Consider the following 16,605-nt stretch of genomic DNA (forward strand, 5'->3'; position numbering starts at 1 on the left):
TCGAGTACAATGCCCCATTCGGGATGTATCTCACCCGACACCTGCAGCAACTGGAGAGACCCCAAAAGTTCCTCACCAAAAGGATAAAGGGACTCCAAAATCTGTCATATGCTGCCAGACTGAAGAAACTCCAGCTCTATTCAGTCGCATACCGCCTGCTCAGAGGTGACCTGTGCCTGACATACAAGGCCATGTCCAACCCGGAATTAATGGACATGCTCCACCTCAAAAAATCCAAATCTACCAGATCCACTAGAGCAAGCGACTTAAACCTTAGCACGGATATAAATAGGACATGCTGGAGGGATAGATTTGTCACCCAGAGACTCCCTATGCTGTGGAATAGAATCCCAGTCCATGCGAGGCAGAGCACCTCGCTGGCTCTGTTCAAGAGAAATCTTGACCGGTGGATGGGAGATCGTAGGTTTACCCCGGGAATCATCTCTGTGTCACTGCTGGACAGAGGCACAACAAACTAATGGGCACAGTATTTTTTAACATAAGGGGTGGTGTAAGCCACAAAACTTTGGGCTAGGCTTATAAATGCCTTAGGGCAGATAGCCTAGTATAAACCTATGAACCTATGAATAAGATAAAATGTATCCATATCTGCAAGACCACGTTCAGGGATGTTCTGAAAGAGCTATTAGTAACAAGTTCAACCGGAAAAAAATAAATTTAGTTCTAAGACCCACCAGTTTAAGCTAGTTCAGAAACTGAAGCTAATCTCTGATCTTTAATAACGTGCAACAGTAAACTTTTCTTTATCAGTGAGAGGGACAGCCATAGAAAGTAGGATACAAGAACAGAAGCCAAGGTAGCTCCAATTGCAGAAAAAAATCAAAGAGAACAGATTACAGTAGTTTGGGTGTGTGCAGAAAAGCAGAAGATACTCTGGTGAAAAAGTTTTGGGACAGACAGGGAGAAGGTAAGAGGAAACAAGGGTGTCCCAGGAAAGAGGTGGATGGATTGTGTGACAGAAGATCTGCAACAGTCAGGCGTGAGTGTCAAAGATGGCAGGAGTGCAGCATTGCATCGAGAGAAATGGCAATAATTAACATGACACCCAGAACCCATGTAGAAAATGGGAAAAAAGGGGGTTGATAATGTTATCAATAATAATATCTGGACTTGGAAAATGATTTTCAAAGCAAGTCATACTCCAAGTGAAAAAGCATGTACCAAAACATAAGCTCAAATTTAACTATGAAGTTCTGAAAACGGGGTGTTTAATGACTTTTTCCTTTGACCCAAAGACGTCTTAAGTTCACAGTTATGAAACTGTCTGTTTGCTTACATCAGTTAACAATGCAAACACTCTAATTTTGTAGTCTCAATTTCCAGAGTAAATTTTACAAAATATTTTTCTAACAAAGCCATTTCAGTATGGCTTTGAGAATTTTTCCAAACTATCCAATCAACAACAGAAGACAAAGTTATTCCTTTCTTCAAATAAAACACATACTTTAGCCAAAAATGTGGATGAAGTTATGAAAGCAGTTAAACATTGTAATACCCTTCAGTTCCAAAGTATAATGTACCCCAATAAATGTTGCACAGTTCTAGCATTTTTTTTAAATGTGGTATGACACAGGGTAGTTGTCATCCAGACTACACCTACAGGGTAAATACCCCCAAATGCAGTGAAATGTCAGTTACATAAGGGATAAAGTCACATTACTACAAAAATCAAACATTAATCTGCACATCTGAGAGTTACAGGGGAAAAAAAAGCATTTTACCCATGCAAAAGATCCATATTTACAATACACAAGATTACAACTGGGTCTCGGACCATGACCAGCTTGTTATGTGTTTGAGACATGAATATCAAGAAATTCACCCCAAGAATGAAATTTAAGAGGTGAATTTCTTGACATCCAAGTCATGAACACATAACACATAAATTATGATCAGAGAGCTATGACTACAATTTTTGTAGTTCATGGAGCTTTACCTGCTCCTATGTACTACAAAAGTTAGAGATAAGGTGTAGAACCCACTATGTGCATTACAGTTTTGAAAACTGTAAGACACATTGCTACCACACATAAAACAGCAGGCGGTGGAAGCAGCTTCATTTCCCTACTGAATAGTTTGTTATTCAGGTAAGCAGACTGGCACAGAGAGCATTTTCAGTCATGACTCTGGCCTAATAACACAAAGAGTACATTGTATTTCAAAATTCAACACACAGCTACACTCCATGCAATTTTAGTATGGTTTAGACAGGGTTACAGATTGAGCTTGTGATGGTAATACACATAGTGAATTGTACATAATGCTATAAACTGCTTCCTGTTGGGCACACACAGGTTAGTAGCATTACCTATACACAGAGTACAGTCATAGCATGTTACATACTATATATACAACTGAACAACAGTTTATGAACCCGAACATCACTGGTATTAAAATATATCTTTACTTACAGTCAAGTATGCTGCTCTGTATAGCATGATTAACCTATGTCTAAGCATTCAGCCAGGTAGTGCAGCAGTTTCTATTGAATGTAATGTGTTTGTTGTGTTCTTGGGTTCATTGTGATAGTGAATTCCAGGCTGCCAGTTTTATTTTAGAAGTGTTTTTTTCTCCTATAGTTTTATGTATAGAAGGTCGCAAACTTTATTCAGCCTTCCTGCACTTATAGGTTCATAGGTTGGTACTGGGCTATCTGCCCGAAGTCATATATTAGCCCAGCCACATTGTACAGTATTCACCACCCCTTCAGTAGTTCCCTAGACCCTTGTACTAGCAAGCTAGTACTTCGCCCTGATCTTCTGTGATGGCCACTAACCACTGACAATGCTCTAGCACAAACAGCATAACAGTGTCAAGGGTGCTTAAGCTTATATTTACCCTGATTTTGCAGCACAACTGAGGCATTTCATACATTGCATTAATATGATATAAACACAGTTTAATACAAATAAAAAGGCATACCTCTGGTAGCACTGATCTTGCGGAAGGATAGCATCAGGAAGAGTCACTTTGTTCCTTTCAATTGAGCCAAAGTGAGTGTGATTTACAAATGTATTTGCAAAGAGGACATCATAATCCACACACATGAACAAGAAAGTAGTAAAAATCACCACAAACAGGAACTGCCTGAAAAGTAAACAGAAGACTTAATATAAGACTGGATCTACATTCAATCTTATGCTTTAACACTGACCACAAATTCTATACAGCTTCACACTAGCTCTTTAAATAGCTCTTTAAATGGCAGAAAAAACATAAAATGACTAAGAAAAATACATGCATTCTTGACAAGTTATCAAAGATGAACTGTTGCACATGCTACAGATATCTAAAATACAAGTAAGCTGTAAAATACTTTTCAGAATTAATGCCGTTCATAAAAAAAATCCAGATTGACATTACAAATACAGCTGTTTTTGTTTTAGACAATACCAAAACTCTAGAAGACATCCTCTCATGGTTTAGCTCAAACATCAAAAATGAAACCTACATTCTAGGTGACATAAATATTAACTGGGCCCCCCTCCTCTTAGATACCCCAACTCAATCAATCAACCTCTACAATTTCACCCAACTAATAAACATCCCAACCAGGCCAAATAAACAAGATACCTCTGGTACCATCTTAGATTGGATATTAACAACCCACCCCAACAATATCTCCAAAGCCGGTTTAATACCAAACCCCCTAAGCGACCACTTACCAGCCTTCATAGACCGCCTACCCTCTCACATAGAAAAACAACACCTGTTCAAGCAATCCCGTAACCTAGCTTCCTTCAACCCCAAAATCTTCTCTGAATGCCTTAATATTACTAACTGGTCTCCACTAAAAAGCCTCCCACTAGACAGCGCTGTTTCATATTTTAACCAAACATTCCTTACCTTACTTAATAAACTAGCCACTCTTCAAACCAAACGCATCAAAACTAATCCCTGCCCCTGGCTATCCCAAAAAACTAAACTAATAATGAATCAATGAAACAAAAAGTGGAAAATATATCAAAAACACAAAAACACCAGCACCCTCCAAGAATATAAACATCTACGTAACCTAGCCAAAAAATCAATAACAAAAGATCGCAAAAATTACTACTGCGACCTGCAATCCAAGCACTCAAACAAACCAAAGAAATTCTGGACATCCATCTCCTCAATACTCAACCGTGCTAATAATATCAAACCCAGCCCCAATCCTAACCTCTCAAGCCTTGAAACAGCCACTGAATTCAACAAATTTTTCATATATTGAATAGCTAAATTATCCTCCACTTTCCCCAATCCACCGAACAATGCTACCCCCTCACCCTGCCCCCTAACCTCCCCTCTCACCCTCCTTCTTCCCCCCTTGTTCTCCCTTAAACCTGTCTCCACCAAAACTATCAAACGACTACTCCAAAAGCTAAAACCATGCCGCAATGCCCCTGACAACCTCCCAGCAAATTTTCTTCAAATGTCAGCTGAATCTATAGCCTATCCCATATCCATAGGTTCATAGGTTCATAGGTTCATACTAGGCTATCTGCCCTAGGGCATTTATAAGCCTAGCCAGAGTGTGTTTGGCTTTCGCCACCCATTTTAAATTAATTTTGCTATGCGTTTTTTGAGGTTAGTATACTGTGCCTCTGTCTAACAGTGACACAGAAGTGATAGCCGGGGTAAACCTACGATCTCCCATCCACTCATCAAGATTCCTCTTGAAGAGAGTCAATGTGGGACTCTGCCTAACCTGGACTGGGATTTTATTCCAGAGTGAAGGGAGCCTCTGGGTTATGAATCTGTCCCTCCAGCATGTCCTATTTATTTCAGTGCTGAGGTTCAAGTCTCTCGAGCGCGTAGCTCGATGGGATTTGGATTTTCTGAGGTGCAGCATGTCCATTAATTCTGGGTCGGACATGGCTTTATACGTCAGGCACAGATCGCCTCTGAGCAGGCGGTATGCCACTGAGTAGAGCTGGAGTTTCTTTAACCGGGCAGCATATGGCATCTGTTTGAGCCCTTTGATCCTCTTGGTGAGGTACTTTTGGGGTCTTTCCAGTTGCTGCAGGTGTCTGGTAAGGTACATCCCAAAAGGGGCATTGTACTCAATTATGGGCCTGATGAGGGATGAGTAAAGAGGTATGATGACCTCCCCTGATCTAGATGTGAATCCCTTCATGATTAGGTGGGCTATATAAAATGTTTTTCTAACCACTTTGGTCACGCGGTTGTCAAATGAGAGATTGCTATCAACTTGGGTCCCCAGGTCTCTAATGACTTCTTCTGTACTTAATGGATTACCACCTATGTGGTAATTTGTGGGCACTTTGTTTTTGCCAAAGGGGATGACTATACACTTTTTGGTGTTTAGCTTGAGGCCATGGCTCTGGCACCAGTTGTCTGTTTCTATGAGGCCCTTTTGGAGGATGCTTGTGTCGGCTGGAGAGTTGATTATGGCACCCAGTTTGCAGTCATCTGCGAACTTGGTCAGCCACAGTCCTTCTGTGTTGGCCTGTACCGCCGAGAAATATATACCGAACAAGAGAGGTCCCAGGACTGAGCTTTGTGGGACGCCACTTGTAACTGGTTTGGAGTCTGACATGGCTCCAGCAATTCTAACCATGTGGGTTCTGTCCTTGAGCCAGTTTGCAACCCATCTAGTGACATCATATCCATTCTCATAAATAGATCCATTCAGGAATCCTATGTACCTACCATCTGGCATCATGCTTTCATAATCCCTCTCCACAAAGGTGGTAAGAACACAGACACTACCAATTTCAGACTCATAGCTATACTCTCTCTTCTCTCAAAAATTCTCGAGAAAACCATCCACTCTCACCTAATGCCCTACCTAACCCAGCACAAACTCCTCTCTCCCACCCAGCACGGCTTCTGCCCCGGCCACAGCACCATGACAGCCCTCCTCTCCTTCCTTGAAACAATCAACCTAGCACGTGACAACGGCAAATACGTATCTTCTCTATTTCTTGACCTCTCAAAGGCATTCGACACAATCTCCCATTCCCTACTCCTCTCCCAGCTCTCACACTTGCACCTATCTCCCTCAACCTTAGCCTGGTTCTCCAGCTACCTTTCCATGCGCCAACAGGCTGTACAATGGAAGGAATCAACCTATCCTTTCTTATCTACATCCACTGGAGTTCCTCAAGGATCAGTACTGGGCCCACTCCTCTTTAACTTATTCATCAACAATTTCCACCACTCCATCCCTGACGCCTCAGTCATCCAATATGCTGATGACTCCACCATCATCTGCTCAGCCTCCTGCCCCTCCAAACTTCTACTTAATACCCAAATAGCCTTCTCCAAAACAGAATCATGGATGCAATCTCATCACCTAGCCCTAAATGCCAACAAAACAAAACAAATGATTTTCACTCCTACCAAAACCTCACAATTCAAAAAGGACCAACTTAACATCAAAAGCCACAATAACTCCCCTCTAGAAATCGTACCTAGTACCAAGCTACTTGGCATTACTATTGATGAAAACCTAAAATTCGATTCCCACATCCTCTCTGCAATCAAAAAAAAACAACCAGAAAACTGGTCTCCTCTACAGACATAACTGCTTCCTAACTCCCTCCTCCCATCAAACCCTTGCATCCTTCCTTCTCCCCTCTCTCTAATTCTCCAACCTACAACTTGGCTATCGTTCCAAACTCGAAGCTTGTTACAATAAAATCTGCAAATTTGCAACCAATTCTAAGAACACCTCCCATCACTGCCACTCCCTTCACACCCTGAACTGGCTTGAACTCCACAACCACCTCAAATACCTACAACTTACAACAGCCCACAAACTCATCTTTAAACCAGCAGAATGCCCCTCTCTTTCCAAATCTCTAACACCCTACACACCTGGACACACCCTGAGATCCAAAGGCCAAAACCTCCTACATGTACACAAACCCCTACACCCACCTGGCCAACTATTGCTATCCCACACTATATCCAAACTGTGGAACACTCTCCCCACACTACTACGTAACATACCAAACCATAACAACTACAAATCCATGCTTCACTCCCATCTCGCCTCTAAATGGGAATGTCCTTCACATGCTCTCACCTAACACACCCACACCACTAACTACACTCATAAATCATTTTTCTTTGCAAAATTTAACAATATGTCGTCATAGGTCTTTCTCTTTACATCTTTCCAAATTATTCTTTATATTATATATTCTTATTATTATAAATCTTTCCTATTTCTTTTGCATGCCCCCCTCTAGCCTGTCTTACACATATTCTCAAACTGACACTCTCTTAATTGCTAAGCAGTGTATCTATTAATATAAAACTGTTATTTCCTGTACATAATAATTTTGATATAATATACTCACATTATCTGTTACTAATGTGGCAACTTTCTGTATTTTTGCCTTTTCCTAGTTTTACAAAACTCTGTACTTATATTTTGTAATGTTGCAAATGTCTGTATTTGTATTCTGAGCTTTTCTCCTCGGGTCTCCACTGAAAATGGGCCACAAGCCCAGCTGGACTAACCCGGTTAACAAACAATAAATAAATAATAATAAAATAAATAAGTGAATAAGTACAGTGGCAGGGCTAGCTTAGCGACATGGGGGTGTAAACCTTTGGCTCTAAATGACTGTCACTGTTGAAGGGACATTGCAACTCCATGAGCAAAAATGGGGAAAAGGGGTTGTGGACTGACCCTTTTCAGTCATGACCCAGATACAAAGCATTGCAAAGCTGACATAAGCAAACACAATATATGTAACTCTATAAAATCAAATGTAATTATTAAGATGAAAGAACAGAGGGTTAAATAGGGATAAAAGTATACAGTGTTAGTATTGGTTTCTTAGTGTACACAGAAAATATCAATGCTCAACCTATTTGTAAGGAGACAATATACAATTTATAAAAGGAGGCAGAAAACAGTAGGATGCTGTGAAGAACTTCTGAGATTAATCATGGTATTAAGTTTAGATAATACTCTCGTACAGAAATAAAAGAACAAGACCACAGACACTGATGAGACAGAAAAAAACAGCTTAACTGTTGACTACTCCTCCCACAAATTTATCCACTTACCAGCAGATCTGCAAAAATTATCTATGCAGTGGTTACCTGGATTGTATCATCTGATATCCCGAGCCTGGCACATTCTGAAATATAATTAACTCCTACACTCAGAGGTGTGAACAGCACATTACAGTCACATGCCAGACGAGAGTGCCCTCAGCCCCTGTGTTCACTAGTAGGAGAGGCATGAAGTGGGCACAATAATAAGATATATATGTATCAATAATGATACATTTATCTCTCTGACTTATCAAAAAACCCATGCAATAATGTTAAATGAAGAATCCAGAAAAAAAAAACAGTCAAAGAAAGGGCAACAGGCACTCAGTGCAGAAGAACTTCTTAAAAATCAACCAATACTGTGAGTACATAACTATTACAGCTGACTATGAATGCCCACTGCACTGGGTAATGACTGAGAAGAATCCCAAAATGCCAAAGGAAGACCCAATGGCAAGGAATCAGGAAGCTAGCTTGTGAAAAACCTAAAAGAATGTCCAACCTCTGAAGTGATCATCCAAACAATAATGTTACGTGAAGGTTTAAACCATTGACCAGGTTGGGCTCAGCACAAATATCTGCAGCTGACTTATTTTCAAAAAAGGTACAACAAACAGACATACTCCTGACACAGTGGTTTTTGACAGCAGCATCTTCCATTGGGTGGTCAACCAATGGCAAAAGACAATGTAGTCAGCAATCCATTTGCAATTATTGTGCTTAGCCAGTGCAAGCCTCCACCCTCTCCACTCCCACCTAGAGTAAAACAAAAAACAAATGACTGGTATTTTTGAACATATGCACCAGTACATCAAAGGTATGACAAGTTCTTCTCCACTTCCCACTCCTGTATGTGGAAAGAAGACATGGGGATGAATAAACTAGTTTAAAGACAGTTCTGAGGCCACAATCGGTTGGGAAATGCAGGCTAGTCTTAACACCCAGCCCTTGTGAAACATTAAATTGAGTTTCCTGCAAGTAATGCCCTGCAAGTAATGCCCTGCAACTCTGAGAACCAACAGCTACAGATGGCAGCAGCCAAGAAAAGGGCCTTCCAAGAGCTGCACTTCTGAGACACCAAACCACCCAAAGAGAAGAGAATGGCAGTGTTGAGCCAAATAATCGGTTTTGCATTCAATAAGGTTGTAATGCAGGCAAATGCCTGAAACATACACTAATGACTGTGAAATAAGTAAAACCAACATCAAACATCTGCTTAAGAATGATCAGTATACTCTGCAAACTGACCAATTGCTGGCATACAGGATATCCATTCACCAAGATGAAGAACCTCTTCCACTCAGCAGAACACACCTGATGACTGGGAGATTACCTGGTAGCTTAAGACAGTTCTGAGGCTCCAGAAGGAAGGTCTAACTGGTGCAAAGATAACAAAGCAGATGTGCTGAGGTGCAGCAACTTGCTATGCACAGGGACATTTTCCTCTACTGGCAGAAACAGACGAGCCAGGAACCACAACCTGTCAGGCAACCAGAGGGCAAACATGATGACATTAAGCCTTTCCTCTTTGAATTGTGCTAGAAAGCAAGACATCTGATGAAAATTTTAATTTGTTTTAAATTCTGATAGCAGTGTTTTGCAGTTATTTTCAATGTAGGATGAACAGAAAATTTTCCAACAAATAAGACACTACAATATAACATATAGAACAGTAATAGACAAAACAGATGTACTGTGAAACAAAAATCAAGGAGTCTTCTATACTATGGAATAGAGAACGCAATTGCTATCACTTTGTCTTTGCTCAGCTAAGCCAAGCAGAACTAAGGGAAGATCATGTTTTCCTGTGAAGCAACAGGATGACTTCCATGATACTCTATTCCTAAACAAACCTGACCAGCAAGACCTTTATCCTTTGCTCCAAGAGGGGACTGAAACTGTGGACTGAGACATAAAAAGCATATTCTTGTTCCCAAGGTTTGAACAACTGTTAAGAGAGATACTGTAGTCTATAGCCCACTGCTAAGAAAACATCACCTCTCTGGATGGGGCTAAGAGTGTATGCTGGCCTCTTATGTGTCACACCAGGTCTGGTTATCCAAAAGAAGTAAGAGGGGCTCTAGTTTCAGTCTTTTCTCTAGAGCTTGAAGGCCAAGACAAACTGCCATCAGCTAGACACGGTTTACATACATCCCCTTTTCTAATGGGTCTCATTTTTTTCTGAAAAAGGGTGGATGCTAGATGTTTTGTCCAATCAACCAGTGAAGCATTCCTCATGAGACAATGCAAATGGTTTGACTGTGGGAAATAAAGATGCACATTAGCACTGGTTGATAACTGTCCACCACGCTAGAGACTCGTGCCAGAAATAGGACCCAAAAAAGGAAGTACTTTAGGATGTGATGACTTTGTAGGCAATAGTACCTCACACATTGCTCCAGGATTTTTATCCACAGCTCTCTGAGTGGGACAGTGAAGGAAGCAGTTGCCATGATGCTCTAGAGGTCTTCCACAAGACTCTGATTTCACACAAGATAAACAATTTGACTTCATGGGTCTTCTATACAGGCAGGAATGTCTACCACTGAAGTGTGCTCAACTCTGCCCCAATAAGGCAATCTTCTACGCTTAGCAAAAAAGGGGTTATTCCACATTAAGGTGACTCCTAAAGCCTGAAACCAGGGGACAACCTAACCAAAAATTTTGCCCAGGAAGTCCACTGACAGGCCTATCAGCATCAGTTATCCAGGTAAGGGAACACAAAAAGTTTGTTGTCCTAAAAGGCCTGACTCACAATGGCTAGCACCCTAGTAAACATGCAAATGTAGTGTAAAGACAAAACAGCAAAGTAAACCTATACAATAAACTTATCATAGTAGCAGACATTTGAATACAGAGATCACCACTGCAGTATCATTTATTCTAGATGAAAATTCATACGGCTTGACTTCCTGAGTTGTGCACATACCCACTGCTGGCCAGGTCTCCTCCCCATTTTGGAGACATCAGTAGTTCTTTTTTCTATGAAAGTGAGGGTAATCTCCCATAGGATGCTTGTTGGTGTGAGCCCTAAGACAGGTTCATCAGGTCCCTACTTAGCTATGATGCTGACCCAAAGTGAAGATAGGGAACAAATGAAAGTTATGTACATAACATAATGCTAGATCTGTGCTGTCTTCTTCCTTCCATCTCAGCCTATAGATTACTGGATCCAAATGGATCCGAGATCGGGACTTCAGAATCTTTAGTTCCAAAGCTCTGCCTCCTCTCCGATAAGGCTTTACATACCTAAATTTCCTAAAATTGAGTTTGCCCTACCATACCTGATTTAGAATACAGACATCCCCCTACAGAGGGCTGAGAATCAGACCAAAAAAGGGTCTCTACTACAGACTTCAGACCAGCCCACAAGGTCCAGCAGAAGTTACAATTACCAATGACAATTTGGAAGGGGAACAGATGGAGAAATGTTTGAGATGGACAGAAGACAGCATGGATCTTGCTTACATAACTTTCAAATCTGATGATGTCTTCCGTCCATCTCAACCTGTGGTACCGAATCCCCAGCCAGACAAAATGGGTGATATCAGGAAAAAATATTTTGCAAAATGGTGGCGTCAAATAAAGTTCTAGATCTGGGCTGAATGTCTATTTTATAATGAGACAGAAAGGTATGTGTGTTAGAGCAGGAAGTCACCATTCAAATATAATCTAAAGAAGTACAGCCACAAAAGGCAGTAAAAGTAGACACTGACCTAGTAAGGTGAGCTTCTGTTTGATAGGAAGAGGGACACCGTTCATAGTATAAACAAAGGATATGCAATCAGAAAGACATCTAAACAAGGTCAACTTGGAAAGAGGTTTCCCAAACTTAGTTCTACAGAAAGGTACAAAATAAAAAGTTGGTTTGATTTCCTAACATATTTTGTTTTGTCCAAACAGAATCTGAACTGGTGGTGGAGGTCCAGGCAACGAACCATGTATTCAACCTCATTAACAAATTTTATAAAGAAAACTGGCAACTGAATCAGCTGGTTCAGAGTACACCCAGAGGCTACCTTGGGCAAGGAACAAGGATTAGTCCTCAAAGACACCCTGACTTTATGAGCCCAAGGAGGGTGCAACAGATGAGGCAACAGGAAGGGGGAACCAATCTTGTCTAGAAGAGGGTACGAGAATAACATTTGCTCTGAAATGGGCTGCTTTCTGCAGAAATTTGACTATCAAGGATGTTGAAGGGTAAATTTAATGGAGATTTGGGGGCCAAGAATGAAAAACATCATCCCTTGGTGACTGCCCCTTGGGAGGAATGAGAGCAAAAAAGCTGCTGCATTTGGTGTTGAAGATGGTCATAAACAGGGGTTCAGGGTCCTAGGAGGTGACACATTTCCCTATGGCACATTTGGCTGGGGACACATGGCTGAAATGACATTCAGCTGCACATACATTTGGCTGTTGCAAATTTCTTGTGGGCAAACAAAATCACACAGCACCATGCCCACATCTTCAGTAACCAAGTGCTCAGAGGAAAAATAATATCCATGGCCCCTAAGTTACTACTTTGTATTTTTGTGGGTACTTAATTATTGTATTCCTGTGATTTTGGCCCTGCTAAAGGGATTCTACACAGTTTCCTTTGTTTTAAGTGCCTGCATTAATTTGGCATGTTTGACAGGCTCTTGGCCGATTCCCAAAGAGCTCAGCAACACTTGGTGTCTTTGCCTATTCCTCTGAAGTGACTTCTCCTTACAACATACATCATCAAGGCACAAGTTAAGTACTTGTATTTAAAAATAGTACATCCAAAAAACAAGTAATCTCTGTGGTATCCCCGAAGTCTCAAAACAACCCACTAAACAAGTGTAGTGGGTCCAAAAGCAAAACAGTGTAAGAAACTTCTCTGTGTGGAAGATTTTCGGTCCATATATCTCTAGTTAATCACTCTATATTAATCAGATCAGACAATAGTAGTAGAAGTAGCAAATTAAACCTAGTCTTAAGTCAAAAGAAAACAAAACAAAAAAATAATAATAAAAAATATATAATTGTACAGCATTACTAAGTATTCGAAAGTAATCCAAGTAAGGTAGGCAGGCGGTCTGTTTCCAGTTGAAAATCCTTTATTAAGTAATAATAAATAAATAATAATAGTAAAATTATTTTCGACTGGAAACAGACTGCCTGCCTTGCTTGGATTACTTTTGAATACTTAGCAATGCTGTACAGTTATATATTTTTTATTATTTTTTTTTTTTTTTGTTTTGACTTAAGACGAGTTTAAATTCGCTACTTCTACTACTACTGTCTGATCTGATTAATATACAGTGATTAACTAGAGATACATGGACTGAAAATCTTCCACACAGAGAAGTTTCTTACACTGTTTTAAAAATAGTACATCCAGTACCTACTTCAGTGACTTACTACTGATTTATTTTTTATTTGTGCAATTTTCTGCATTTAAGGCTAAAATTACCACATTTGCTCAAACTGTCCTGCTGTTGGTCTCTCATGCTGTTGGTCTCTCAGACTTGGAATCGTGCTGTCTAGCTAGTTTGTTAAAGTTTCGTGGTAGTTTACAATCTCAAGCAACCCTTTTGGGGTTTTTATGTTAAGAGGACTGGGATATTCCATCTAATGGCAGCAGGTGGTGTGGAAGTCTATCGGAACTGAGAAACACAGAAGTTAACATATAAAACTAGTACTAGGATTGTAACCTGCAATTTAGTGATGCATCTCCCAAAGTTAAACTTAAAGCAGCTAGTCTGCATGTCAGGTAATACTAATAACATATCCTAGCACTATCCAACTCTAGTCCCTAACCCTAGAGACCACCCTAGAAGACCTCTGTAAAACCCAGTCCTCAAACCATAATAACCCACCGTAATACACACCCAGACAATATGGAGATGCAATTTCCAAATGTCTCTGTAGCCGGCTTGGTAGATATGGGCACCATGAGACAATGTAGCAATTGTCTGACAAACTTTTTATCCTTAAAGAAACAAACACAGTACGGGAGAGTGTACATTCAAATTTTCATTTAGGCAAAACTCTCACATACAAATAAGGTTGCCAATAAAGAACACACACCCTACACAACACACATTGTGTCCACCCACACAGACCATCTAATGCTGAGGCACCAAGAAGCAATTTCCCCAAACCTCAAAGACCACCTAGGCCTGCAAACATCACTGCCTATCCTCAGCAATCTGTACAGTATACAACAAAAGCAACACCAAACACTGCACATTAGCCTACGCCCAATGGACTTCTGAAAAGAAATCTCATAAGCCAAACAAACAATTTACCCAGGACTCTTGTTACAGTGGACTCCACTGTATGACACACAGACAGCTTACTTATCAAACTAAACAAGGAGAAGATTACGATTTGCCATGTTATACAGGCACTCAGTCATTACACCACAGGTGCCAGTATGACTATCATAGTCCATGTGGGCAGAAATTACGTGAGACAGACCTCTCTGGATTACATGAAGAGAGACATTATGGACCTCTCTGACATTATGGACCTCTCTGAATATGTGCCTCACCCTGGTATGTGCCTTACATGGAGAAGAATTCCACCTTCACCGGGGATGGTGCCACAATATGAACAAAAATGATCGACTAACAACTGGCTTAGTTTCTGGTGTCATCCAGGTGGATTCAACATCTGTCACCCTGACAGGACATGGTCAACAGACCCCGCTGTTTTGTCAAACATGGCCTGTAACTGTCCCCCCCCCCCCCCCCCCGATTTGGATTTTGGCTAAAACTTTATCAATCCCTGTACAGCCTTTTTAGGCAATGTCAAAGTGATAAACCTACTGACAAAGCAAATATATCCCAAAGGGACGTAAATGTGTTACTACTCAGTGGTAGGAGCTTTAATAAGAAACTCCACACCCTACAAGCTCTCTCCTCACTCTAGAGGATATAGATATCTTTGCCGTTACCGAGACATGGTTTAAAGCCATAGAAGGCACTTCAGCAATGCAAGGGTACAGTGCTTTCCACACATTTAGACCATCAGCCGCACAGACAGGAGCTAAAACTGGAAGTGGCTCGCTCGACATTAGCAACAAGTATACATCAAGGTTGGTTAAACAGGATAATATCCTGCTCATTCACATGCAGACCACCTTAGAGTCCCTTACCATATTTTGGCAAGTTACAGGTCACCATCTATGTCTCAAGAATCCCACAACTCTTATTTAGATCTACTGGAGGCATTCTCCAGCCAACAAAACACTCTATTTAAGGGAGACTTTAACTACCCTCTATAGACTGGGAAACAAACACCGCCACCAACTTGTAGTTTCTGGACTTTACTAACACAAATGCCCATTGATCATTCAGTGCACATTTCAACCAGCAGTTCAAACATAATGGACCTTGTTCTCAAAAATATGGAAGAGCTCTGCATCTCCCATATCATGTCCTCACTGGTAAGATCAGATCACAAAGCTGTCTCAATAGAAATAAAAATCAGTTTGGAAAACAAAATAAAACCTGTTACAGTTAGAACCTCTTCTAAAGCAAACTACATACTCTTAAGTGACAAGTTCTCAAAATTCAATGCCCTGCTCAACCCAGAGTTGAAAACAGCCTATAAAGAATTATTCACAGAAACACTGTACAAACATGTAAATGGCTGCATACAGGCTGCTGCACCTACCAGAAGTAAGCGCAAAACAAATCCCCAAAACAGACCACTCTGGTGGAATGCTAATCTTAACAGAATATATAATAAAAGGAAAAAAGTCATAGCCAATGTCAGAAAGAACAATTCCCATAACGACAAGAGTTCACTAATAAGACTAAACAGGAAACTAAGAGGACTAATTAAATCCAACAAGGCCATATACGAGGTCAAGATAGCTTCCCAGACTAAAAACAACCATTAGGCCTTCTACAGCTATGCCCGAAACCTCATAAGTAACATGCAGTGGTGTGCAGAACTGGTAGTAAATGGTACTGCCTTCCCAGAGTAGAGTGACATAGCAAATGTGCTGGCTGACAAATTCAGCTCAAACTTTACCCCCCACTCTCCCTGTTATGCCTTGTGAAATCCTTATCAACATAACCCACTACCCCAAGCCAGCAATAAGGAGCAGGTCATAGCATGTGCTACTATGCTATGGAGCAAATTTTCATGGAAACAATCAACAAAGACACTGACAACCTACAGACAGTGGACCCATCTCAGTTTGGTTTTGTCAAAGAAAAGTCATGCCTACTTAACCTGGTAGACTTCTTCGACAAGGTAACCAAGACAATGGATGAAAGGAAAACAGTGAAGGCAATCTACCTAGATCAGGCAAAGACATTCAACATGGTAACCCAGTCAGGTATTGTGGACAAACTTGAAACAAACTTGTAAAAGATCACAACCAATTCAAAATTCCACTTGAGAAACAGTAACCAAACTGACTTTATTACAAATAGTCCGTAGATGTGTACAATGATAACCTAGGTTTCGTCCTCCCATAAGGACTTCTTCAGAACAATTGAACACATTCAGTGCAACAATTTAAATACCCACCCATCCTACCTTTAATCCAATAAAATCACATTCTCGTTCCATAAACAC

The 16,605-nt window shown here is 40.7% G+C and overlaps 1 protein-coding gene across 2 annotated transcripts in view; it reads right to left on the bottom strand.

Annotated features, from left to right (window-relative positions):
* The window catches only part of LOC122798555 (autophagy-related protein 9A-like), a 1,089,020-nt gene that overhangs the window by 733,840 nt on the left and 338,575 nt on the right, over positions 1–16,605 (bottom strand). For both annotated transcript variants that reach the window (XM_044067609.1, XM_044067608.1), the window contains exon 5: positions 2,944–3,108. In XM_044067609.1, coding sequence (XP_043923544.1) covers positions 2,944–3,108 — 165 coding nt within the window. The remainder of the gene's footprint in view (positions 1–2,943; positions 3,109–16,605) is intronic.

The sequence above is a fragment of the Protopterus annectens genome, chromosome 3.part1, assembly GCF_019279795.1.
Source record: "Protopterus annectens isolate FY-2018-M chromosome 3.part1, PAN1.0, whole genome shotgun sequence".
NCBI lineage: Eukaryota > Metazoa > Chordata > Ceratodontiformes > Protopteridae > Protopterus > Protopterus annectens.